Source organism: Pogona vitticeps, chromosome 13 (genome assembly GCF_051106095.1).
Source record: "Pogona vitticeps strain Pit_001003342236 chromosome 13, PviZW2.1, whole genome shotgun sequence".
Taxonomy (NCBI): Eukaryota; Metazoa; Chordata; class Lepidosauria; order Squamata; family Agamidae; genus Pogona; species Pogona vitticeps.
The window spans coordinates 20022244-20049557 of NC_135795.1; the positions used below are offsets into that span (position 1 = coordinate 20022244).

Consider the following 27314-nt stretch of genomic DNA (forward strand, 5'->3'; position numbering starts at 1 on the left):
CCCATAAGGTCATCCCGTCTGAGGCTTGTTGGTGTTTAGTCGTGTCCGACTTTGTGACCCCCCATGGACCAGAGCATGCCAGGCCCTCCTGTCTTCCACTGCCACACCTGCGCATGAGTGGGAGAAAAGACTCAAGACCTCCAGAAACCTGTAGGGGTGTGTGTGTGTTGTTTGTGCTAATTGTCCCGAAATCTGTATTCTTTTGTGTTGCTCTCTGTATTGCAGGAGGCTGTTCAGAGGGACTCCCTGGATGGTCCTGAAGCGGAGTCGAAGGAGAACCCCCTAACGGAGCCCTGCGAAAGCCTTCCTCCCAAGATGCTGTCACAGAGCATCTTGGGGGGCCCTCTCCTCCAGGCGAGCCCCACGTCTCTCCCGGGGACACCTCCTCTGCCCCACGCCTCCCCCCAGAAGCCCGCCGGCGCCCACACCTGCAAACCCCCGTTCAGCCAGCACAAGCTCGCCAGCTGGCCCCCCAGCTGCAGCAGCCACCCCGAGGGCTCCCTCTTAGAGTCCTCCGACCTGGCCGACGAAGAAGTCAGCCACATCAACAGCTCCGCCCGGGGCTGGGGACAGCGGCCGGATGCCGGGGACCGGTCGGCAACCCCCTTGCCCTCGCCCGCTCAGTCCCCCGCCCCCACCAAGAACGGCAGCACCACCAGCCTGACTGCAGGGGGCGGTAAAGAGAAAGACTTGAAGAAGTTCTACAGCGTGGACACCCGCGGCTTCTTGGCCAAGCCAACTTGGGCGGACGACCAACGACGGCACTCCATCGAGATCTGCCCCTCGGTCATCGACAGGGAGCGTGGCTTCGCCGAGGCGGCGGAGGAGAGGAAGAGAACGCCTCTCCACCTCCCGTCCGAGTCCGAGTACCTCCACGGGGTTCGGCGGAAAAAGAAAATGAGCCCGCCCTGCATTTCCATAGATCCTCCCATGGAGGAAGAGAACAATCCCTCCACCCGTACCAAAGCGTCCGAGAACAGCCTGTTGAGGAGAAGGACCCCCTCCTGTGAGTCCACCGCTTACAGGGACTCCTTGGACCTCGCCGACAGCCAGCCGGGAGAACCCGCTTCGAAGGCAGAACGCTGGGCCCCGCCGCCCGCCTGCCGAGGAGAGCACTTAACCATCCCCAATTTCTCCTTTGATCAGCCGGATACCACCACGGGGACCCCCTCCGACCGCCTCTCGGACAGCGGTTTGGCCACCGCGCTCTCTGCAGACTCCCGGCCCGACGACGGCGCGGGGCTGGAGGTCCCAAAGGCAGACCTTTTGAAAGCCCAGTGCGGCCAAGCGGAGCGGAACCGCGAGGTTCCCGGGGGGCCGCGGAGCCCCCTGCGGAAGCACGAACTGGTCCCGGTGATCAGAGCGACAGAAGGTGGTGCGGACGAACCGGTATAGCTTCCGAGGGTGTTTGGGGAGGGGGGGGAGCAGACCGAATGTGACCGTAGTAAGGGCTTTGCCACCAAAGAGTGGCTCTGAAGTGGAAAAAAAAAAGATTGCAAACTCATAACTCCGTGGCCGGTAACCTATCCCAAAACATTTCCGTCTCTCTCTCATTCTCTTTTAAGCGCTGTGAAGGTTTTATTGTTATTGTTGTTGTTTTTAAAAAAAAAAGAAATCTAACGGAGGGTTAGTTTTAAAAGCAGCAACACAAGGTTCAGGGTAAGGAAAGGAGACTTATTTTCCCCTTTCTACACGGCACATGCGAGTAGCTTTTCCAATTGTTTTTTTTCCTTTTCCTCCCCCACGTCTGCCCCGATTTGGCCTCGATCACATTGATTTGGGTTTCGGGAGCCTTTGTTTTATCTTTTTTTTTTTTTAAAGGGGAAAAAAGGATTTTTTTAAAAAAAGAAAGAAAACCCACAAACTTTTTTTTTGGACTTTTTGAAATAGCACCTTTTATTATTGCACGGAACGTTGTGACAGGAAGTGTCCAGGAGAGGCAAGTTGTATATTGTCTGTATATCAGCAGCTATTATAAATAGAAAATAATGTATTTGAAAAAAAAAATTTAAAAGAGGAAAACATATACACATGCACACAGAAGAGACACACACACATTCACATTTAAAAACTCTTCTCTCCATAATGCACACATTTTTATAGAGAACAGGGGACCTGATCCAGCTACAGTTAGGTGCACCCGCGGGGAAATGATGTGTTAGCGTGTTTGGAAAGCTTGACGTGGGTGTAGCCCCTCAATTAAGCTGCTAGTCTCCCCAGGGAGCTTTTATTTACATTAAAACCCCTTTATCCACGGGATCGTTATCCGCTGATTCACTTATCTATGGCCTGAAAATATTAAAAGAAAAATTCTAGAAATACATATATATATTTCTAAAGATGAGGCTATCAGAACTGGCTCTAGAGGGAGCCAAAGACCACACTACTGTATATGTAGCATTCGCTATTAAAATAGTGTTTGCTCTAATCCACGTTTTCCAGCATCCACGGACAGGCTTGGACCCATCTCCCGCAGATATGGGGGATCCGATTATATGTTTTTAAAACTGAGAAGAGTGTTTTTCCTCCCCTGCCTCTAATAAAGGAGACTTTAAAAAAAAAAAAAAGAGAAAGCAAGGTCAGTTTGGGAAGCCAGGAATGGAAGAAGTAATGTATGTGTGAAAGAAACTCCATCCTGGAGGAACCACAGGAAGGGAGGGGAGCTCTGTAACCCGGAAGGGAAGAAAGAAAGAGCAGAATGGGTGCTCATCATTGCAGCTGAGGAGGAGCGCATTTGATGCGCTTCATGATCCTTGTTGTTTTCATTGGAAGTCACAAGCTCAGAGGCAAGTCTCGTGGAGTTCCAGCGGACTCAGCCCTACCAGGCCTAGGCTGCAAAGGTCAATTTGACCCCCTTTCCCAGGCATCCTCATCGTACTAACTTTAGCTGGATTGGGGCCTATTTATCTCCCCTGCCCTATTGCAGATCCACCGCTCCCTTTCCTCCACCACCCCACGAACCTCGGGGGGGGGGTGTGTTGTCTCGTTAAATCCTAAGAAGAAGCTCAGTGCCGAAGTTTCCTGTTCTCTTCAGTTTTACCCACCACCACCACCACCACCACCCGTATACGCCTCCCCCTGTTCGACACATGCTGCACCCCCTCAATACCTATCATTCGGGCTTCAAATCCCCACCGAGCTTTCTCGCCTTTCTCTCGACGGTCCTGCCTTTTTTTGGGATTTGAGGTCCTTGCTCCCAGAGACCATGGAAACCAAAATCACTCCTGAATTGTAGCCGGTGCAATAACAGTAAGTTATTCGTTCTTCTTAATGGGTACAGAATCCGTCCTTTTCTTTTTCAAATTGTTTTGCATATAATCAAGTGAGGAATGTTCTCTCCCCCCCCCCCCCCCGCGCCACTGCCTCTGTTTTCTTAATGGAATTCAGGTTAAATGTCGCAATAATCTGAACTTTTAAAGTGCACAATGAGGGCTGAAAAGTGAAGTATGATTTCCGAAGTTGACAGGAAAAAAACAAAACCAAAAAAAAAAAATCAAATAAATAGTAAATTATTTAAAGATTGCTCTTTTGTTCAATGTACTGGGGAGGAAATTAATCGCTCGACTGTATCAAGAATTGAAATTGTTTCTGTACAGGAGGATAAATGTTCAGGGGCCACCCCTCAGCTGTCAATACAACAGTACCATTTCTGGGGGGAAATTTCTCGGGGGGGGGAGGTGACGCTCTTCACAGTGTTTTCCTAGAAACAGGGCAAAACTAGGTGGAAGAGAGGGTGGCCTGGCTAGTACCAGTGTCATCAACAGCACATCTTCGTCCACGCAGAAATCTCTGGGGTGATCTCAGAATGTTTACAGGAAGCAATGGGCAACCCAAGGTGAGTTGATAAATCAAGGTTACAGTGGAAGAATCGGTGGCAAGCCATTAAATATATCTCGGGACTAATCTGGAGGCAAACCTTAATCTCTTTAGTACATGGCTATCCCATGTGTTCAACAAAGACTGCAAGGCAGGATATAATGCCCAGTATCTCTCTTCAGAGAGAACAAGCTGGTGAGATCAGAATGTTCACCTCATTTCCGTTCCAACATTTTAAACCCAGATTTCCAAAACCAAATCCCTTCTGGGCATGCTGGATTACACCTTCCATCATCCTGGCACTCAGACGGAGAACTGAACCTTCTTGACCACCCTCCAACATTTCCCCCATTAAAATGGTTTCCCTCTCCAAAATTCTGTTTAACCCAAAATGCAAACCAGAGATGACCGGACAATTTATACCCTTCTTTGGTCTAAACATTAAAACAATGCAGGGGAAATTAGTCACCGCCTCCTTAATATCACGGCATCCCAGTGTGAACCCTGCGGGAGATATCAACACACATTTTAAAGCCCCAGAGGAACTGCATTCACGGATCGCCCACGCCACGTCTAGTTTGGTTCCGAGATGACTCTCCTCGCGATTACACGGTGCACAAACCCTTTAGCCTTCCTCGGGAGATCACGCGCTTTTGAGAAACAGGGTGATTATCAATAATTTATTCCGGCGGGTTTGGTTTGAGGGAAGGAGAGCAAGGTCAAGAAGAACGCACGGACATTTTTGAATCCGACGGGAAGAGCTGAACGGGAGAGAAGAGAGAAATACAGAAATATCTCAGCTCAAGGTGGAAGAGAAACGGACGCCTGGACCCTGAAGATGTGGGCAGTAGGTTTGGCATCTACTGGAACGCAAGGATGTCATGGAAAGAGGGCAAAAGCACCAGGAGTTTCTGAGCAGCAAAGACCACAACATCATCATCAGCCACTAATGGCTGATGAACCCTAAACTGGAACGTACTGTTGCTGCTCCAGATTTCCATTTCCAGAGGCCTCCGAGAACAACAGAAAAGCTTCCAAAAGTTCCAAGCCATTAAGACGTGTCCTTGCGCTAAAAGCTTTAATCGGGCAGGTTTTAGAGAGCGATTCGCTTCCATTATTTATCCTTAAAAGGCGCTGCCAAGATCAAAGCCCTTTGTTCCTGTTCAGGCAGATGCTTCTCGTCTTGGGATGAGGACGGAAGATTAAAGGCTGCTTTTAACTGAATTAGGGCCCAAGTTACTGTAAGGTTGCGGGTGTGGGTGTGGGGGGGTGTGGGGGTGTGTGCATGCGTGCGTGTGTGTGTGTTGTGTGTGTTGGTGTTGGTGTTTCCCACCTGACTCCAAAACGGCTTTGGGATTGATTTTCAGATCAGGTCCCTAACCTCAAAGCGTGCAGCATTTCGCCCAAAGACTCCAAAACTCCTGACTGACGCCAGAAAAGAACATCTATGGGGCTGCTCCTTCTTGAACCCTAATGGCGGCCATGATCCGTGAAGATGGTTAAACATGGGATGGAAATGTCCCATCACCAGGGCCCAAGCAGAGGAGACCCACATATTCAGTGGGATCTGCCTACCGGTTGACTTCTCGTTCAACCAGCTCAGTGCAAGTTCTCTCTCTGGTGAGAGTCCTCTGGACGTAAGCGAGCAGAGTGCGGCAGGCCAGTGCTGAGTTTATGGCTGTTCAACAGGAGGAGCTACGACTCCATCACTGAATAAGAACAGGGAAGTTGTGCTATCCGACGCCGAACTGTGTGTCCAAGGGTCGTACGCTCCCCTGCACTAAAAGGTTTTGACTAGACGTTGGATGGTCATCTTATGAAGGGTAATTTAGCACTGGATTGAGGATAGACTAGATGACCTTCAGCGTCCCTTCAAAAATGACCCAGGAAATCCGTTTTGAGGACAGTTCAGGAGAAAGAGCCCCTTCCCTATAAACCCTTAGAAGGATCTTGTGGCTTGCTCTGTGCAAAAGAGCGTTTCTCAGGGGGTCTCCCTGCTAGCCTCAAGATGTCACAGTCCAGGAGAACCCTCAAGGCCTGGTCATGAAGTTGGATCTCCTGGGGCTTCGACCCAGCCCTCCTGACTTCCCCAGAAGGCCAGACCCCTCAGCTCCTCACAGGACCACCCTCAGGGTGGCTTCCCAGGGTCTCTATGGGTTTCTTCCTGGCTCTAATAGGCCAAGATACGCCTCCTTAAGACTCCTGGCACAAAGGAGCTAAAACATGCTGTTGATTTCAGTTTCCCTCTCCTCTCGTCTCCCTTTGGTCCCACCCCAGGGCCCCTCTCCTCTGGGACGTTCAGGTGGCTCTCTTTCGGCCATCTCCCCGTCTCGGCTGCTGGGCAGGTTGGAAACCCGTCAAGCCCAAAACATAGGGAACGGGATGTTCCAGCACAATCCGCATTAGGCCCTTGGCCACGGCAGATGCTAGCCTTGCCAGAGAGATGGGCCACGGTTTAAAGGCCTCCTGGCTGGGATGCTACCATCACGGACGGGAGGGAGGGAAGGAATTAAGAAATTGAGCAGAAATTAATCAGAACCCTATCACCTCTTCTCTGCAAGGAGTAGGCTAAAAATAAAGAGTCAACATCATATAGAGGCGCTATAACATCAACATTAGGGTGGGCTGTTTTGTTGGTTTGTATGAGGGGAAGATGGTCTTCCTTTGGTTTATGAAAAAAAATAGTTAACAAGAAATGACTTCTCTAAAGCCCAAGTGGCCACTGACAGAGGTGGTTGCCCGCTGCATCTCTGTAGGATTTGCCGATTTGGCTTCTTCACCTTTGGATCAGCTCCTCTAAGGCAGTGGTACCCAACCTTGGGTCCTCCAGATGTTCTTGGACTACAACTCCCAGAAGCCTTCACCACCAACTCTGCTAGCCAAGATTTCTGGGAGTTGAAGTCCAAGAACATCTGGAGGCCTGAGGTTGGGGACCACTGCTCCAGATGTTCTTGGACTTCATCTCCCAGAAATCCTGGCCAGTAGAGGTGGTGGTGAAGGCTTCTGGGAGTTGTAGTCCAAGAACATCTGGAGGCCCAAGGTTGAGCATCACTGCTCTAAGGGCAGGAATCATCCCGCCGCATATCTGTGCCTCGGCCTTTGGCTTCATCCCAGCAGAGCGACCGGCCTGCCTTTGAGGGTCACTGTTGTGCCTCAGGGCTGGGTTGCTATTATGCCCATCAGGGCGGGCACACATTCCCTAGTCCCTCCCAAAAGGAGGCAGGCTTTGCAGCCTGGCGTTCCCATGAATGACCAAGCCAACACACTAGCCGTACAACACCACACGGCTGGACAACACAGAAGGGGAGCGGGGCAAGGGGGGTGAGTCCCTGAAAGGTGGCCTTTCACCCTAGACCTCAGGCGACCCATCTCAAGAGAAGGCAGCAGCAGGTGACACATCCCTGGCGTCCTACCCCGCAAGGTTCATCTCTCACATCCCTGGCATGGCTATTATTCCTCATTCACCTGCATTCTCTTTCTCGAGGATTCACTGAGGAACAAACGGCAGGAGCTGCACCCACCTGTCGAACCGCCTTGCCTCGGATGCCAGGATGAGTCATTCATTAACAGCCGAGGACAGACGACGGCGGCCCGTGTTCAGATCCAATTGTTCCAAAGGGAGGGCAAGAGTTCAGACACCACCACCACCAAAAAAAACCCAAGTCCTTCTGTTCCTCTCCTCCTCCCCCCCTTTTTTTAAAAAAAAAATGCTCTAAGAATTAGGATTGATAACACCCTGCGCTCTTCCCAGAAATGCTTTGATTTATTCCTGGTATGCTGTGCATTAATAGGACACAGAGAGAGAAAGAGAAGCAGGTAACGCTTTCAACCTTGACCAAGGGAAATTGCACCGTGCCGCTAGACCAAAGAAGAACAGGGATAGAATCATCAATAATGAGGTGCCTCCGCGTTAGGTCTGACACGGCCGTCTCTTCTGGGGAGAAAGGACATGGAAGTGGCTTCCCCCTTCCCTTCTTCTGGGGCGGTGCGGCTTGCCCAAGGCTAACCAGGCTGGCACCTCTTCTTCCCGGGAGGCACAAGTGGGGGGGGGAAATCAAACCCCCACCCAAAGACATAAATCACTGAGCCATTCAGGCAGCAGCCGGTAGGACAACTACATCTCTATTAATTAAAAATATTTATTTAAACTGCTTTTACCCTGCCTTCCTCCTTCAGAAAGACAGCATTAAAAGACAATATTCAAAAGCTGAAAACAGTTAAGTATACAAAAGTTTTAAAAAGAAGAATTAAAGGAATACATTTTTTAAAAAAGGAAAAATTAGTACAGTACTAAAAAACATGTTTAAAAGCAACATGTCACAACCATCCTTTTTAAAAAAATACCCTCCCAGGCATCCAGTCATGAAGGGGAAGCCAGCCTGCAGAGGAAGGTTTTGGCCTGCTTGCGGAAGGAGAGCAAAGACGGGGCCAGCCTGGCCTCCAGTGGGAGGGAGTTCCACAGTCTGGGGGCAGAGACACGGAAGGCCCTTTCTCATGTCCCCATCAAAGGTGCCTGTAAAGGAGGCAGGACTGAGAGAAGGGCTTCTTCTGATGATCTTAACACCTGAACAGGCTTATAAAGGGAGACACAGTCCTTGAGATCGCTCGGACCCAGGCCATGTAGGGCTTTATAGGTTAAAACCAGTACTTTTGAGTTGTGCTTGGAAACAGTTCAACAGCCAGTGAAGCTGCTGTAACGGGTGTGTGTGTGTGTGTTATTTATTTTATTTTATTTATTTATTTATTAAATTTATATCCCGCCCCTCTAGACCATGTCTACTCAGGGCGGCTTACAACCTAAAAATCAATATAAAATATATATAATCATTAAAAATACAATTACTATATCAATTAAGGCAATTAATTTAAGAAAAAAAAATTACCAAGATGGGGTAGGATAAGGAAAGAAGAAATAAAAAGACTTAGCTGATTGGAGGGAAGGCCTGCCTAAATAGCCAAGTTTTTAATTGTCTTTTAAAAACATCCAGCGAGGGTGCCAGCCGAATTTCTGTTGGGAGGGCGTTCCACAGCCGAGGGGCCACCGCCGAGAAGGCCCGGTTTCTAGTTTTTTCCTTCCGATCCTCTCTCGGCGTTATGTGATCCCTGTGGTCGGCTCCAGTTTATTATTGGGGGTAGCTGAATCCCATTTAATCTACGGCTAAGGTAGAACTAGCCATGGGAAGAATTAGGCTTCTGACTACAACTTTCCAGAATACTCTGGCTGGTTAGGCCCCCTTAACACTCATCATCATCATCATCCCCAGTGAGCGTGCTTTCTGGGTACAAAGGGAGTCATATTCCCAAAGCATCTGCAGGGCAGCAGATGGAGGAAAACGGACACAACGAGGCCGTTGGGTCGCATGGCGGGACATGCAGCAAGCCGGACAGGCAGAGGCTGCTCCCCTGCTTATCCCCTGAGCAATCCTTGGAAGGCAGAAGTGGCCAGGCAAGTTCATCATCATCATCCTCAAATCCTCCAAAAATAATAACGCCGGAAGCTGCTCTAAACTGCAGCTTGCATGCCTTGTTTAAAAACACACACACACACAAACAAAATCAGATTCAGACGTTAAAGGCAACAAAGGGATTCAAAGTCCCAGATTCTCTCGTTCTGCTCAGGTAGTTCTGCAGCTAATTAACGGTAAAATCCTGCAAAAGCAAGAGATCAGACCAAGGAAGGTGGTGAGATTCATACCACCCAGTCGGCTTCCCTTGCACTCCGCATTTCTAAAATCACGTTTCATTCCTCTCCTGGTTTCTGTCTCTTAAACAACATCTCTTGACTGCCTTCCAAAACAGGTGCCAAGACCCAGGCGACTGTCATCTGAACTGCTGGATAGCTCAGGGGTTTAGGTCTAGTGGCTGGGAGTTCCGATTGCCCACCCTGGGCCTCCGGGATGGGGGCTGGACTCGACAAATCCATAGGGTCCTTCCCACGTCTGCAGTTCTAAGATTATTTATTAGCATTCTCTCCCAGAAACAGTAAAACTGAAACACAGGCAAAGCTAATAAGCCAGTTTCCCATGCGGGAAGGGGAAAAGAGCGCTCTCTCTCTCGTCCCCTCTCCCCTCCCTTCCAAAAGCCCGGGTAAATTATAGGGTTTTTAAAAGAAAATCCTGCAGGTGAGCAATAACTTTCTGGAGCTTAAGTTACAAACCCACAAACAATGAAAGCTTTAAAGCTGCCCAGAACTTTACAGCAACTTAAAAGGTTAGACGGTTTTTAAAAATAAACCAATAGGGAGAGAAAGCATGAAAAATTTAAAAAAATTGCATGGGTGTTTTAGGCTTGGGAGGTCTGCCGTTCAAGGGCGGGCTTCTTTTTTTTCCCGTTTGAAATTGTTTGGTTTTAAGGTAGTAACACATCTTTGATTTTTAGGTGGCATGTTGTTAAATCACTGGTGGAAAACAGGAAAGAAATGACATGAAATGAAAACTGGCAACACAAGAAGTGTTCTTCTCGGGGGTCCACCCCGGAGATGGACCTGCCAGCCGCAAAAACTATTTTCTGATGAAGTTTTACAGTTTAAAATCATCCTTGATGTTCTTCAACAGACAGTCTTTCCTGCTGTGATAGCAGAGAGACATCTAGTGGTAACAGAAAATCCAAATTACTGTACTGTACTTCATAAAGCATTCAGGGGTTCTTTTCCTACGGCCCCCTTAAGGCTTGTTAGTTTAACTGTATGATATTCTTGCTATTCTTGTTAATTAAGATGGCACCATTATGCTACAATGGGCTATTTTTTGTATCTGTAATAACAAGAATGAGATGGCTTTCTTTCCTAAACTAAAATGTGCCAAGCTTTCCTTGGGAGGGGGGAAAAAAAGCTTCCCCAAAACATTACAGTAAATCATTGCAACAAGAATACCTCGCTACGACAATGATCAAAACAGTTAATAGTGCATTCATAACAAAACATAGTAATATTTTATCACTGTTGGTCTGGTTATGTGGTGAAAAGATCCTCTGACTCTGTGACTCCCACATTATCCCGCCACCAACCGCTCTGCTCAGCTGTGGCAGACTCAAAGCCGTGGCTTCTTCTATGGACTCAGTCCATCTCACATCTGGCCTTCCTCTCCTCCTGCTGCCTTTCGCTTTGTCCAGCATTAGAACAGCTTACAAAAAAACTCTGCTCATCTCTTTTGGTAATTAAACACCGGTCCCTCCAGCCCCCACATTTATTAATTTCTTTTCACTTTGATGCTAAATTTCTCCCAGCGAAGGGACCACCCAGGGCAGCTCTCACCAACGATTAAAGAACATGGCGCCTAAAAAGGCAATCTTGTTTGTACTTTAACAAGCCACTGGACATAAATAGCAAAACAGTGAGACATAAGAACGACAATATTCCAAATTTCCTTTCAAGTTCCCTGTATGTATACAATTCAGAACCAAGTTTCTTTCCCAATAAACAAGCACTCCTCTCTCTCCTCCCCCCCCGCCCCACCTCCTCCGGAGTTCTTCCCCTCTCCAGAACAAATGCAACAAGTAAATCATAATAAAGAGATACTCGTTTTCTCTCCTCCACGTTGGTGGGCTCCGGAAGCAAAATAAAATAAAATAAAATAAAATAAAATAATAAAAAAGAGAGAGCCAAAAAGGGTTGTTTTCTGCTCCTTACCTGGACAGAAAGGCTGCAGCTCAACCTGCCAGCCACGCACAGAGCAGGTGCAGCTCCTTCAGTCATCAACTGTTTTTTTTTTGGGGGGGGGGAGACTCTGTCACTTTGGACTACAACTCCCAGGACTCCCCTGGGGGAATTCGGGGACTTGTCGTAAAACCATAAATCTAATAGGTATAGAGGCATACAACCACACATCTAAAATGAATCCATAAAAGGCACGCACACAGGCACCCATCTATGAGAAATATTTGCACACACACACATTCAATTGTGTTCCCTATTGTGGGTGCGTGTGCACGCACACCTTACATATAGTATTCATTTAAAATAATTTTACTTCCCCTTTCCTCTTGAAAGGATGGGCCCAAGGCAGCCCACATCATTCAAAGGACAATATTCAAAAAGTAAAAACACGAAGTGTGTGGATATCAAAAAAAGAATTCAACAAGCCCTCCTGGCCCCTCCCCTTCGCCTCCCGAAGGAAGTTTGTCCTCCGCCGCGCCCCGTCCGCCGTTGCTAAGGCGGGCAGAGAGCGGGCGGCCCTTAGCAACGGGCCTTTCCTCCACGCCTCGAGTGTCGCTGCGATGGCGGCCTCCTCTCCCTCGCCCTCTCCCTTTCCTCCCAACCCAACCGTCTTCCTCCTGATGGTCAACGGGCAGATCGAGAGCGCGCAGGTGAGCGAGCCGCCGCCATGGAAAACCAATACAGCCTCTACCCCCCCCCTCTGTAGATGCCATGGTCTCGCCTGCCTGGCTGTCTCTCCCGCGCCTTGGGCGCTACCAAGCCCCAACGGAGGGGGGGACCTCCTTTTCCCTCTTCCCTCTCGCTCACCAAAGGCCTCGTCTCCTCCCCTCCATCGCAGCACAGGCAGATACCCAACAGGTGCACCTTTATAAAGCGAGGGGTGGGGTGGGGTGGGGAAGTGATTTGATTGGGGTTCTTGGGGGCTGCCCTTCGAGCTGCCAGGGATAGTCGCACAGTTAGGGTTAACCTGTTTGGACTACAACGCCCAGCATCCCCTGCAGCTTTTAAAAAGTTTTAGCTACTCAAAAAATGGCCATGTCTGGATGATGAGGATGATTAAAAAGAATGAGGTCAGGGATGTGTGCATCTTTTTAAAATGTTCAGCTGCTAGAAGCCCAGAATTGCCTTGTCTGGAATCATCATCATCATCATCATGATGTTAGAACTGCAATTGTGTTTCCTTTTCAGTTCCCGGAGTTTGACGACCTATACTGCAAATACGGCTTCGTGTATGGTTATGACTGGGCCCCCACCTCGGTATGTCTCTCTCTCATTTAATTTTAAAAAGAAAAGAAATGCAAAGAAACAAGAGGGGGGGGGGGAGAATACCTAAAATATGTTTCTCCCCTCCCCCACCTCTCTACTGATTTATTGACAATATTTTAACTGCACTTTTCTCCTTAAAAAGAACCCAAGCTGGCTTGCAACAATTAAAATGCAATATTGAAAGCTAAAAACAGTAAGTATACAGATACTGTACTAAAAAGGCTCAAACAGAGACCACCACTAAAAATGGCCAACAAAAGCAAGACCAAAAAACACATTCGAAGCAGCAAAGGCACGACCAATCCATTAAAAGCACCCGACCCGGGCAGCCGGTGGACTCAGGGAAAGCCTGCCTGTAGAGGGAGTTCTTGGCTCACTTGCTGAAGGACCGCCAAGATGGAGCCAGTCCAGTGGCAGGGAGTTCCAGAGTCTGGGAGCAGCCACAGAGAAGGCCCTCTCTTGTGTCACCACCAAATGCACTTATGAAGGTGGGGGGACTGAGAGAAAGGCCTCTCCTGATGATCTCAACACCCTTATCGAGGCTTATAAGGGGAGATGTAGTCCTTGAGATAGCTAGGATCCAACCCATTTGTAGGTTAGAACCATCACCTTTCTAGGTTAGAACCATCCTCTAAGCATCATGGCCATCGTCATTTACTTACACGTTTCTGTGAAATACAGCTCAGTGGCTTATTTGCATCAGTTTTTTCCTGACTATATTTGTCATGGGGGGGGGGGCTGTCCTTCAGAAAAAACGAAACAGAACCCCCATATCCAGAGGTTGTCTACCAGCAAACAACCAATGCAAGAGACAACCGAAGGACAAAGCTGGTGCTTTAATGGGGACTTTCCAGTGGCGTCTATAGGCTCTTGGGCCGAGCTTGGAAATAAAGCATTAGTTTTACTTTTATAACACTTTAAGCCAGTAAACAGTGGTCATTAACAAACCATAAAACCATTAGTAATGACTGTCTTATAAAAAGCATTATTTTTATAGCATCATCTTTACTGGTGGGACTTTGGGGCCTTGCAGCCTAAAGATGGAATGTTTGTGCATTAAGATTTACATTGTTTTCCAAGCTTTGCTTGTGGGATTGAGAACCTGGATTATACAGAAATGTCAGCCTGTCTTCATTCATGCTCTTGTCTGTCTTTCTCTCTTTTTTTTAAGGGCTTGGAAGAAGGGATCTCACAGATCACATCTAAGAGCAGAGATGCTCGGCAAGACCTGGTGTGGAATTTCCCCATTGACATCACTTTCAAAAGCACCAACCCTTTTGGCTGTAAGCGACGCCTGGTAACTGTTCGAGAGGGAATGAGAAGCTGGCATGCGTGGTCTCATAAGGGGGTGGCCATCAGTTATTGACTGAATGAGAAAGATTGGGGGGGTACACAATCACAGAGGCAGTTATTTTCCTTCTTGGGGGAAAATGAGATGGGTGGTTCCCAACATTTCCTTCTCCTTAATAACAGGGGAGTTTGGGGTAATCCACTCCAGAATAAAAGCTTAGAATTGTGCACCAAGCAAAGCTGAACTGAAGTGCAGCTTTGGGATAAATAATAATAATAATAATAATAATAATAATAATAATAATAATAATAATTTATTGTCATTGTAAGTATATACACATACAACGAAATTCACAGACACCCAGAGACCAGACACATGCACACACATAAAATTCCCAAACACTCCCCACCCACTAAAAGTCCCCCACTAAAAATACAAACATCTACACCGCAGGCCAAGTTACACAGTCCAACTAATTATTCACTACTGATGGTCTTTAAGCTCATTATTAATTGCAATTATAGCTCTGGGATAAAAACTATTGAGAAAACGTGTGGTCCGAGTCTTAATTGTTCTATATCTTCTGCCAGATGGTAACAGTTCAAAAAAGTTATAAGCAGGATGGGAAGAGTCTCTCAGGATGCTATGTGATTTCCTTAGACAGCGGGATGTGAAGATGTCATCCAGGGTTGGTAGCTGGAGCCTGATGATATTCTGGGCAATTTTAATGGTTCTCTGTAGAGCTTTTTTGTCCGCTACAGAGCTACTCCCAAACCATGCCAGAATGCCATAGGTTAGGACACTCTCAATGGTGCTACGATAGTATGACAGAAGCAAATGCTGAGATAAATTTAACTTGCCGAGCATTCTCAGGAAATACAGCCTCTTCTGTGCCTTCTTCATTAGCATGTTGGCATTTATAGTCCATGAGAGGTCCTCTGAGATGTAAGTACCCAGAAATTTAAAACTACCAACTCTCTCCACTTCCTCACCGTTTATGTACAGTGGTAAATGTACATATCTCTTCCTCCTAAAATCAATTATGAGTTCTTTAGTTTTTTTGATGTTAAGTGTGAGATGATTTTCTTTACACCAAAGTATCAACCTTTGTACTTCCTTTCTATAAGCAGACTCATTGTTCTTATTTATGAGTCCCACCACTGTCGTATCATCCGCAAATTTAATAATTGCATTGGTGTTATACAGTGGGGTGCAATCATGTGTGTACAGGGAATAGAGGAAGGGACTTAGCACGCAGCCCTGGGGAGCTCCTGTACTTAGTACCAGGGTAGAAGAATGGTGAGATCCCATCCTTACTGACTGTGGCCTATCTGTCAGAAAATCTCCTGTTTTCAGTGTTAAAGGATGCGGGCTCAATCCTCAATACAGTATCTCCACGAAGGGTTAGAGGAGATTGGTGTTACTCTACGTCGACAAGCAGTGGAGACTCTAAAATACTTTTTAATGTCCAAACACATTTAGATGTGTTGTGTTTAAATTGCATCGATTGGGTTGGGTTTATAGCTTATTCGTCTTCTAAAAATCAATATTAGGACGTGTGTTTTTATGTGCTTTTTATCTGCATTCCAGTTCTTTACAGCAGCTCCATTAGGACTAGTTACAGTAAAACTTTCATTTCTTCAGTATTAATAGCACTGAGCTAGTTAAACCAACAATTTGACTCTGTAGAAGTTAGCATCCTGCATTTTTTCTGTTCTTATGAATTGTCTTGTTCTATAAATTATGCCTCTTAAATCCCTCTGTATGTTGTCTTCTTTTGCACACTTTACTGCTTCTCCTTCTTATGGGCAGAGGCAAGGAGAATGTGCACCAGGTCTTGAATCTGGTTTCCACATCCCCAAATCTGTATTCTGCTTATCCATCACGACTTACAGGAAATTCACAGAATAATTTGCCCCTTTGCTTCTAGTCGGGCTCTGCTGAGGCAGAGATCCTTCCCAGCTTTGCTCCTTCGAAATCCCTATGGGAGTGGAGGGCCTCACCCCCCCCAACACAAAACAAACCACCCAGCCCTTTTGTGCAGCCTTTGAAGCTGCTGTCCCATCAGCGTAAGGACCATCTCTGCTCCACGCCAAAAAGCAGTGGGATATCGTAGTACTCAAAGTAAGATTAAACTGGGGTAGAAATATTGAGAAATCATGGGAAGGGTAAGAACCAGGAGGAATTAAAGAACCCCCCAAATCAGCATCATGAGATTCTTGCACTCTGAGTTAAAATTCATTTTTCAATAATCATTACTGAAACGCATCCAAGAATTAAGTCTCAGCATCTGGGGAACACATCATTTCTTCATACAGATGCCTTTTATTATAGACAGTATTTATTAAATACAAAAATAACGAACAGTCGCGGGGAAATGGACCAATAAAAATAGAACAGACTGAAGCGTCGCTCTTTCTGGGGGCAACCCTCAAAGCAGTTAAATCAACCAAAATATGTTTCCTGATCCCACAGAAGTTGCCAGGCCCTTAATTTAAGCCTTTGTGTGTGTGTGTGTGTGTGTGTTTTCTTCCTCAACAGGGCCACAGATTGTCATAAGCGTGTATGGCCCTGACATTTTTGGGAACGATGTGGTGCGAGGATATGGAGCCGTTCATGTTCCTTTTACACCAGGGAGGTAAGCTAATGGTCAAGGTCCTTTCTCATCTCTTCATTTCAGTTGAAGGAGGCTTCAGCTGAATTGGCCTCCAAAAGGAAAAGCCAGTGCGTGTGATAGGCAAAGAGCCAAGAAATGTGTGCTGGCAAGGCAGAGGTGTTAATGGAGCATAAACTGCCACGATCTAATGACTCAGTCCTAAAAAACAGTATTCGGAATCCAGCGGTGGACGTCCTCTGGATCCAGCTGCTTCCACCACAACTGGTGAACTCCCAAGTCTCTCACAGGATGCCATTGGGGAGAAAGCCCCCTTTGTCATTCATTCAGTTACAAGGGTAGACCTTCGCCTCTGTTTTATCAAAGACCGTTAGAGCACTGCAAATGTTTATTTGTTGCTGTTGTTATTAATTAGTATCATAATCAGCATTACTGTGGAGTCACTTGAGGCTTTTCTGGGAAGGGGAGGTGAGGTTCCCTGGCATTCAGAGGCGGGAAAGCTCACGCATTGCATTCTCAGAACTCAACGGTCTAAAGACATTCAGGCCCTCTGCATTCTTTTTTCAGGCACAAAAGGACCATCCCCATGTTTGTCCCAGAATCTACATCCAAGCTGCAGAAGTTTACAAGGTGATGAAAAAACGATGCCCTTGTGGGCAAGTCTCTTACGCTCAAGTCTGTTCAGATAAATCTGCTGGGGTCATGAGGTGCTCCGTTTGAGTTCATCTGGGCCCCTGAGCATCTCAGGCCAGATGTTCACCCTCACCTGCTGGGGGTAACAGGACTGGCTTCTCAATCCAGCAGATAAACCAGATGATGCAGAACTTGGAAAGAGACATTTGTGGACTGCAGTTCCCAGAATCCCTTAACCAGCAGGGCCACAGTGGGATTTTGGAAGGCATAGGACCAAACAGTAACTTTTCCAAGTCCTGGTAGTGGAATATGTGAGAGTGGCAGATAAAAAGCAAATGTTTTCATTCAGTGGTGGTTTAGATATTTATAAAATGCATATATTTAACAGAGTTCAAGTACTACTAACTGTTTTAGACATTTTTTTTAAGCTGCCTCCAATCTCAGTATTGGGAAAAGAAAGTTAATGAATTAAAATAAAATGGGAGTCAAGCAAGGAGTTTTTGTGGGGTTTTATTTTTTGGGGGGGGCTGTCTAGAAACATGAACGGCGATTCCTTTTAGTCAAGTAGGGGGTCTGTGGCTCCACCTTTCAGCCTCTCTAACCTCCTTTTGCTTTAATCCTAGCTGGCTCACAGGGAGGCGCCCAGAATTCGTCGACCCCAAAGTGGTTGCACGAGGAGAAGGCCGTGAAGGTAAGCGCTTGAGAAGGGAGACGTCCTTGGGGCGGGTTGTGCCGTGACAAGAAGAGCTGGCAGTGGGCCAGTCTCCATACAGCAGCAAGAGGAGGAGGAAGAGAGGACAGCCTCCCACAAGGAGCCCCGGCGGGGCTGACCTTTGACAAGGGTTCCTTCCTCCTAAAGAGGAGCGCAGCCTAGAACAGAGCAGTTCAAAAGGAAGCTCACAGGCTCGACCATCCACACACGTGGGACCCCCTCACCTGTGGTCTGAGGTTAACTGCCCTAGAGAGAGTACCTTTTCTGGACTTACTTTTGGGATTAGTGGTTTAGGTGTCTGGCTGCAGAGCCAAAGGTTTGATCTCCTCACGGTGCTGCCTCTGCAGCCTTGGGCAAGCTGCACATCCCAGGACACCCCCCCCCCAAAGAAGGGAATGGTCAACCCCTTCTCAGTACTCTCTACCTAGAAAACCCTTTCTTCTTTGAAAGCTTCCTCCATCCTTCTCACCGACTTCGGCTTATCTTCTCCTAGTGACGAGGGTCCGCTCGCAAGGCTTTGTCACCCTCTCCTTCAACGTGGTGACCAAAGACATGAAGAAGCTCGGCTACGACGTGAGTCCCGGGAACACCTCTAACCCGTCGCTAACATCAGTGACCGAGGGGGTTCACAAATATTGAGCCCGCGGCTGAACTCTCATCGAGGCGTCCTGCGAGGTCTCAGAACAGAGGGGGTGCTCTGAGCGCTCCCTGCCTTATAATGGAAACTGTACCGCTCTGGCTAGGGTCCATCCACTGAGCTGAGTGGCCACCACACCAGTATGCACTAAGGATCACTAAGGCAGGGCACTCCTTCCAGAACGGCAGGTCAGCGGTTCAAGTCCAGCCCTTGCCCAGTCCAGAACGTTGCTGCTGTTGAAAAGTGAAAGCTTCAATCAGCATTTCCCAGCCTGACAACTGGTGCTCTACGAACCTCTTCTGGGTGATCCACGCTACACTGGAGGCTCAGGTGCTGTTTAAATGTAAACTCTCGTTTGCTGTGTTGTACAGTTTTCCAAATGAAATATTTTATCCTGTATTCAGTGTGGCAGGTTTTCTTGATGGCGCAGAGGTTTTGTTCTGTGTTTTGCAAGTGTGCCTCTGGAGCCGGAATGCCGCTGGGGCCTTGCAAAATCACGGCAAATGAGGAAGGCTTAAATGGGTGCAGATTCAGCAAGCGTACTTGCACCTAGTGAAAAATAAGCCGCATGGGAGTGAGCCGTTAAGCCTGAAACGGTGCACCCAGGCACAAAACCCTCACAGAGGCAAAGAGAGGGGGGGGGAATCTTGTTAAAGCCGCAACAGTGTTCACACCCCTATCTCTTTTGAAATTTGGTCTTATTTAGGTACCCCGGTAGAGGGAGCCAGAGGTCTCTAGAAAAGCCAAACATCCTTCATGCAGAATTTTACAATGGGAGGCCCCTGGAGCCAAGAAGTGGGGTTTGCCATAACTGCAGCCAGCCCATCACTGCCGCCCTTTGAAGCCTTGGGGGCTGGAGAGACCATCCAGCTGTACTGTGGGCTGCCCTGGGGGAGGGGGACGGTTATGGGGCAGAGATGACGGTGGGACTCTGGCTGACTGTTCCCCCAACCCCCTGGAGACCCATGCCTGTGGTTGATGAGCCATATAGTAGCAAACCACGGATTGCTAAGAACAGGGGCAAAGCCACCTTGCTCTGTGGAAGCCAAGGTCAAATACAGTCTAGCATCCATCCACCCTGCCCTGAACTACCCAAGAGATAGGGATATACAGTATATATATTTACAAGCTGAGAGGAAGAAGAAAGGAGCTACCACACCCAAGGTGGAAACCCTAAGAAGGCCAGATTCAGCCCAGGGATGCTGTGACCCCTCACTCACCCTTGGGCATCAGGGCAGAAAACAAAAAAGAAAAAAACTGTTGACACAGGAGCCCGTTTTGGGACAGCATTTTCAAGCCCCAGCCAAAGCAGACACACAAAAGGATCTCCCATTAAAAGAACGGGGACCCCTGCCTGGACTTTTCTCTCTGTCAACCAGATCCCAACTGGTGCACCTCGCTTCCTGTATCTAGTTGCCGCTTATCGTGTTGACTTTTTCAGGAAGCTCCAGCTGGCTGAGCCCGGCTGTTTGCCAAGAGCATGATGGAGAGGAGAACAGCCACAGGTTTCAGCACACGGAGAGCGAGTAAGGCCAAGGCTCTCTGGCATGCCCACCCCACCCCTCCAAATGGCAAGTCTCCAGGCAAACGGCCATCTGTAGGCTAACGGATCGTTACAAATCAGGGGCAGGAAAAGGTTATCAGAAGCACAAGAATCTCGGCATACTCTTCTCTCTATCTTTAGCACTGAGGAAACAAAACAGAACATCTATCAGTGTTTTTTTTTTTTTATGTCACCAGGTTTAGGGGAAGGGGAAACATTCAGATGAGCTGTTTGAGATAACTGTGTTAGGTACCCCATGGGCTTGTTGCACTGCTGTAAGACAAAACTCAAGAAAACACTGTCCTTAAAGAAAAACATTATCATCAGTACATACAGGAGAGAGTGTCTCAAACAACACAGGGCCTTCCTGTTAGGGGGTGGCATGAAAGCCTTTGCTAAACATGCCTCTGAGGACTGTTCTTTTATTTCTGCCGCCCTCTTTGTCTGGAGATGATAACCACTTCTATGAGGAACTTCTCCATGCAATGGGCTCTGTGCTGTCACTGAACTAGGGTTCCCTCTGCAAGGACAGGATGACCCCTGTTCTATCTGGAACGTTAGGCATTCAACCTGTTTGTGGCTGCTCAGAAGAATTAAGCCCCTCTGGATTCATCAAGACTTGGGCAGAAGCTTAAGTGTGTAAGAATGCAGACTTTAAAAAGATTTTTTTTTAAAAAAATAATAATCTAGCATGATGATGATAAACTCAGCCTACCGATTCTTGCCACACAATGACAATGCTGCTTTGATCAATACATACTGTTTATTTATGATAAATTAATGTGTGATTCCAACAGCTCTCGCTCTATACTTGCAACAAACCAAAGTCCCATTTTCAGTTAAGTAGGATATTCTGCCCTCCTGAAGGCTAAATTCAGCTGCAAAGAGTGTGGGATTTCAGACACACCTAATGAAAAACAAAGTATAATCCGAAATCTTGTGATATCTTTAAATTCCATTTATAGTGCTCGCTTTCATGAATTCAGTTCTGCTTCTTCAGCTGTAAAAAAAGAAATGTATGAAGCAGGCAAGCCCGTGCTGATGCAAAAAATAAAATACAGGTTTGGCTTTGCTCTCAGTGACACCTGCTGAAACAGACTATTCTGGCCACTCTTTTCAAGACTTCAGGCCTTAGGAGCATCTTGGGGCAATTTAAAAAAATTGGACAGGAACGTGACAGTTACAAAGTGACAGACAATAGACGAAATGATTCATCTTAAACAAAAAGAAGGGTAGGGAAAAAACAAAGAAATTTCTGCAACAGCAGTAATGCCTAAAAATAAAACTTCAAAAACAAATTGTGTTGAGAACTCAGGCAACAAAGTGTTCCTCCGTGAGAACAGGAAGAGTCAGAACCTGCCGGCGGAGGGGGGGGGGTGATATCCAGATTTGATGGTTTTGTCAGGCATAGGAGCAGATGGCTTGATCATCAATTCATTGCAGGAACTGGGAAAAAAACCTGATGCAAAATTAATCACGGAGAAGGGACTAAAGCCAACGGTGTTCTGGTAACAAGAAAAGAGCATGCGTGCATGCAGTAACGTTCCTGCAGAGGCACCAAGTCTATCCACTTAAAAGTGTCATTCCCTCAGTACACTGAAGTGCATGAAGCTGTCTGCCAGTTCTGGAAACCACACTCCAAGAAGGATGCTGATATATTGGAATAAGTTCAGAGGAGGGCGACTAGGACGATGGGGGGACTGGAAACCAAGCCCTCGGAGGAAAGACTGAAAGAACTGGGCAGGTTTAGCCTTGAGAAAAGATGACGGAGGGGAAGAGAGAGGATGGCACTTTTCAAAGACCTGAAGGGTAGCCACATAGAGAAGGGGGGCAGGATCTGTTCTTGATCATTGTAGTAGTGGGCTCAAGCTAGATTTCAAATGAATTATCAAGCAAAACGTCTTAACTGTTAGAGCAGTACAACAAGGGAACCCATGACCTCAAGGGGAGGGGGTGAGCAGTCCAACCCTGGAGGCCTTCAAGAGAAAATGGGACCACTCTCTGTCAGATCTGCTTTTGATCTGGATTCTTGCCTTGCACTTTCTCTCCCCCACCCCACATTCACTGCCACACTGCAAGTCCCCTCAGGGCAGGAAAGAGTGAGAAGGGATAAGTCCCTTCCTAACCGAAAAGTTGCATGCATCCCAATGCCCTGCGTTAAGAAGAGCTGAGGTGCAGACTCCCAGTGAGATCTTTCTCTCCACAAATACACAGAGAGCATTCTATCCGGCATCTGAAAATCCACAGTAGCCCCAAATATAAGCAATGCATGTTTAATTCTGACAAGACACTTTATTTGGGCAAAAGACCCACCTTTCTCAGGTCCACCGACCACATTTCCGTGACAAGGGGGAGGGGAGGGCACAGATACAGAACTTTACAGCACGACCGCAGACGTGATAAATTATATCCATACAATAGAAGCTCAATAGCACAGATTCTGTCAGATGTCACCTGCTCCCAGTATGTAAGAAAATAACGCGGAGACTAGAAAAGGGGTGTGTGTTTGTGCGCTTTGGATGGTGGCATGTTTTAAGAGATCTGCCTTGGAAACCGAAACAGACCATCTAAGGGCAGCATCCTCAAGAGAAAATGGCTGGTATTGTTAATTGTTTTTTTTTCCCAGGAGTGGGGTACTTCCAGAAAAGGTTTACTGTTCAGTCGAGGGGTTAGTATAGGCAGATGTCCCTCTGGAAATGTGCTAGCCTGGGCACACACACAGATCCATGTACGCATGCATACACGCACGCGCCTTGCATATATCCAGCTTGCTATAAATGGAACACCAACTCTCCCACAATCGAGACTGATAAAAGGTCACCAGATCCTGTGTCTCTTCCTTCAGAGGGAATCCACTTCCTGCCTAAACAAATTTCCAAAGGATGCCGAAGCAACCATAGCCAGGCTAACTCTTTTGAAGTGGGGATTTAAAAATAAACAGATAAAAAAAATTCTTATTCTGAATTCTTTCTTGCATAGGAAATATCTAAACTTTAAGTGGGAGATATTTGGGTTTTTTTTAAAAAAATCTTTCTTTCAAATTTATCTTTCACTGACGATTGAAAATTTAAATCAACCGAGAGCAAAATCCGTTTAGAGCCAAAACTCCGCAGCCGGCAGCCGTGACTTAAGCCTGGCTGGGACATGAAGGGCTTCCTTCACGGAGGGGAGCGTGTAGCAGTGCTCCTTCTGCACAGAAGGTGATTTAACTTGTCTGCTTCCCACAGTAATAAGTCGTATGATAAACACCTTCTGAAACTCGCCAGTTTGAAAAGCAGCTTCCCCTGCATAGGGCGTGAATAATGAACCAAAAACTAGAATTCCCAAAGATGCGAGGAATCCATCTAACAGGTTCCTTACTCCTAAGCCACTGACATCAAGGAAATCCTACAAGAAACGTCTAACAAGTTGTGCTGCAGAAAGGCAGAAACTAAGCCCAAATCTATGCCTCCGGGAGTATCCCCAGGGTATTGTGGTGGCATTCTGACAGAACATGCGAGATTCTTCTTATAAGCTCTTTGCTTCCCGATCCACACCTTATTTCCTTAGCAGCAAATTGAAGTAAGGTCACCACTGTTTTGTGGGCTGAAAAAATGTACAAGGATAACATTTAAAAAAAAACAACTTTGGTTCATTTGGTCAGTAAGACTATTTTGAAATATTCTGCTTTTCAAAAACATTAATCGCCTGGTTTGGAAGTGATCTGTTGGTGTGCACAGAAGAAATGAGAGGTAATAAACACATTTATTGACTGGAAGAATCACTTTTGGGAGAAAACACCTGGAATACGGCTGCTACACTATTTTTAGAGTTTTTTGTTCCCTACGGAAGATCCGACGTGCATCCTATGGGTCTATCGTGTGCTGCATTTGGACTAATTCTGCCTGCCCCGCGCCCCCTGAAAAGCAGATTCATCCAGCAGGAAATACACCACCATGAGTCAAAAGCGGCTTGCCTCCTCCTACGTGCTGCACACTGCTCTCAGAGCCAAGGAATTTTCCAGGACAGCTGAGGGCAGGAGGGGGAAAACAAAGGACAAATCTCAACCAAGGGCAAGAGATTGTTGGCTATCCAGAAGTTTAGAACCAACTCCCTCCTAGCGGAAGGGACATTTGCTGCGATGTGTTGTGGAACCAGGAGAAAGCCAAAACATCTGGAGCAGCAAAATGATCCACCACTGAAGTTCAGGAAGGAGAAAGCAGGAGGGAGACCTTCCCATCTTTTACCATCACTGGCGTTTCTATACGACACACAGCCCCTGAAGACTGCACAGCTCACCAGCAACTGGGACACTGCTCTGATCCTCCACAGAGTATCCCACAGATGGAAAAGCCTTGCAATCCAAGGTAGCTCAATGTGCTGACCTGGTACCAGAGATCCCATCCAAGCACCAAAAAGCAAAAATTCCAGAATTGGGTGTTTGTTTGTTTCCCCCCCTTAAAGAATCAGAGAAAAGACCACACAACCTCAGCTGCCCAAGTGAACACAAACCGTTCATAAAAACAAGAGTTACCCCCAACTCAGCTGTGCGGTTTGGGGGTGTTTCGCACACCCGGAAGTCACGTTCTCGTCTGCATTTGCCATTTTTAAAAGAAAGCAAGATTCCCAAAGAGACGACCATGACTGAAACCTGAGTATGGCTTAACGGCGTAGAGGAGGCTGAGGACACAAAGTTATAAGAAGACTGTAAACAGAGCTGGTTATTAGCACAGACTGCATCTTTAGTTAAAAAGAATTTAGTTGATTAAAATTAACATTCATACAACAGTGTTCTTTAGGAGTTTCCTGAAGTTTTACAGGACAAAAGTAGCTTCTTTCATGATCTTCTATGTCTAAAAGTCTTCCCAGAATCTTTCCATTCAGGACGGGGAGGAAACATCATAAAACAGGATAGGAGAAAAGGCAACTGTAGTGTTTTCCTTTTAAACATCATTTGACGTTCATGTTCCACTCGGCAGTTTTACCACAGGAGTTTTAAAATCTTCATTAAATTCTTTGTTCAAAAGCAAATGGTGCATCAATATTCCCTTTTAAAGACTCTTTACGGAAACCATGAGCTAAAATAGATATATATACATACATACATACATACAATAATAGGGCACTGGCTCCTTAAAAGAAAAAGAAAAAAAGCCACAGTCACTCAATTTCATAGCTAGACCTGGTCAGTCTACCAAAGCAATGGACTGTTAAATAAGAATGACATTATGAAGAATGGCTAGAGGAAAACTGAGCCAGGCCTTCCAACACAAATCCCAAATGGTATTTCTTTTAAAAAGTGCAAAAGTGTGTAAGAATGACTGCATAACAATAGCCAGGTTCATCCCGAACCAGTTCCCCGGCTTGCCCCAATGAAACGGAATTCACTCCTGCCCCACTGTCTCCCTCCTTCGACCCCTTTTAAACTTGCATCTCGAGTCAAGAAAGAACGACGACGAAAACATACATACACGCACACTGCAATTTCCAAATGAAGTCACTACCGGACAAGCACAGAGCAGAAACACTCCTGGACACCAGGACAGCATTAAGGGCCGTTCAGACAGAAGTGTTTGACAAGTCCTTGGAAAGACGGAAATTCAAGACTTCATACAAACAGCACACACCTGTTGGATTTCAACAACGACCATTAAAAAAGCTTGCCTTTTGCACAGACTCCAACCTTCCTCTCCCGATGGCAGGGGGAGAAAAGGGTCCAGTTTTGAACTACATTTTCATGTGCAAGGAAAATATGTAATATATATTTATACATCATTTCTGTGCACCCCGAATTCTCCTTCCTTTTTCCTCCTCCCCTCCTAAGATGTATAAGGACTATGGGTGAACCAACAGTCTAAAAAGAGTATATGGTTTATGTGCAAACACATTCACTAGCACTTCTGAGTTTCCAATCTATTCTTTACAAGCAACAGGTTCAGACGTGTTTGGGTCGTAGCTTATACAAAATAAAAGGGAAGGAGACTATTTTAAAGGGCCTGTTTTTTCCTATAACACTGAAATGTTTTAACAAAAAAGAAGAAGAAGAATGGAGGTTGTCGAGAGGACTGGGGGTTGGGGTGGGGGTGGGGGCAGAAAGGGAAAAGAAACCTGACATTGGTGACTAAGTCTGAACGTTTTATGCTGTGTGTTCACAAGCCCCACCGTGAAAAGTACCTTATGCAGAAAATGCAAGGCTGAGATTAAATGGCGAGCCATGACTGAAGCTCTTCCACAAGACAAACTGCACACACCTACATCTCCCCGAGTCTTCTTGCACGCATGGCTGAACCCAAGCCAGCCTTTGACGCTTGGCTCAGTTCTGCAAACCTTTCCACAACTCAAGTTCCACCCACTGGGGGCTTTTTTTTATAGCAGGAAGGGGTTAGTGGCATTTGCAGCCTGGGAGGCCGAGGGGGCGATTCCGGCGCTGTGAAGCGGCTGCACCACTGGCCCGACGAGGCCCACGCTCATCCCCGGGGGTCCCATTCTGGCAAGAGACGCCACTGTGCCCATGGCTGGCATGGGGGCCACGGCCATCGCCACGGGGGCCACAGAAGGCAGAGGTACGGGCTCCATGCCCACAGCTGGCAGGGCGCTGAAGGACGGGCTGCTTCCCATGACGGGACTCGACCGCATCTGATTGAGAGTGAGGGGTTGAGGCTGGTTGACTTGGAAGGGGTTGACTGCAGCTGGAGTGGATGAAGGAGCTGCTACCGTCCCTAGTGGTAGGATGAGAGAGAGAGAGAGAGAGAGAGAGAGTCTGGTCTATAAGTGCTTCCCATCTGAAGGAAAAACATCAACACAAGCACGAAGCAGGTACTCTGTATCAAGCCCCTCTCAAAACAAAGGCTTCTCTAGCCCCACACCTTGTTCACTCAGTAGCCAGTAATTTGCAGCGAAGAGGAGAGGGCAGGAGGCCAACTAAATAGCAGTCCCTTCTTTTCTTTTCCTTTTTGTATGTTGCTCATGCTAACCAGGGTGTTAACAGCACTCTGACCAAAGTCAAAGCACCTGCTGCTCCTTCTGGGCATGAAACATTTCTTGGGGAATCCAGAGGAGGTGAGGCACTCAAAATAGATGAGACAGAAGCCCACTGGCCTAACCCAAAAGGCAAATTCATGTCCCCCTCTCTGTGATTTAAAGAGTCGCCTGTCCCCATTCAAAGCCAC

At 47.0% G+C, this 27314-nt stretch overlaps 3 protein-coding genes across 6 annotated transcripts in view; 2 read left to right on the forward strand and 1 right to left on the reverse strand.

Moving 5' to 3' along the window:
• Positions 1-3518, forward strand: part of CACNA1H (calcium voltage-gated channel subunit alpha1 H) — a 191965-nt gene extending 188447 nt beyond the window's left edge. For all 4 annotated transcript variants that reach the window (XM_078381307.1, XM_078381306.1, XM_078381308.1 and 1 more), the window contains one exon: positions 226-3518. In XM_078381307.1, the coding sequence (XP_078237433.1) occupies positions 226-1395 (1170 nt within the window). In that variant the 3' untranslated portion in view covers positions 1396-3518. The remainder of the gene's footprint in view (positions 1-225) is intronic.
• Positions 3519-7123: 3605 nt separating this feature from the next.
• On the forward strand, positions 7124-21181 carry B9D1 (B9 domain containing 1). Its single transcript, XM_020778039.3, has 7 exons — positions 7124-12120; positions 12659-12727; positions 13908-14019; positions 16569-16665; positions 17209-17271; positions 17898-17965; positions 18480-21181. Exons 1-7 carry the CDS (start codon positions 12031-12033, stop codon positions 18623-18625), a joined length of 645 nt encoding a protein of 214 aa, XP_020633698.2. The 5' UTR covers positions 7124-12030; the 3' UTR covers positions 18626-21181.
• A 1257-nt stretch (positions 21182-22438) lies between these two features.
• The window catches only part of EPN2 (epsin 2), a 35303-nt gene continuing 30427 nt past the window's right edge, over positions 22439-27314 (reverse strand). The window contains exon 9 of the mRNA XM_072983049.2: positions 22439-26864. Coding sequence (XP_072839150.2) covers positions 26512-26864 — 353 coding nt within the window. The 3' untranslated portion in view covers positions 22439-26511. The remainder of the gene's footprint in view (positions 26865-27314) is intronic.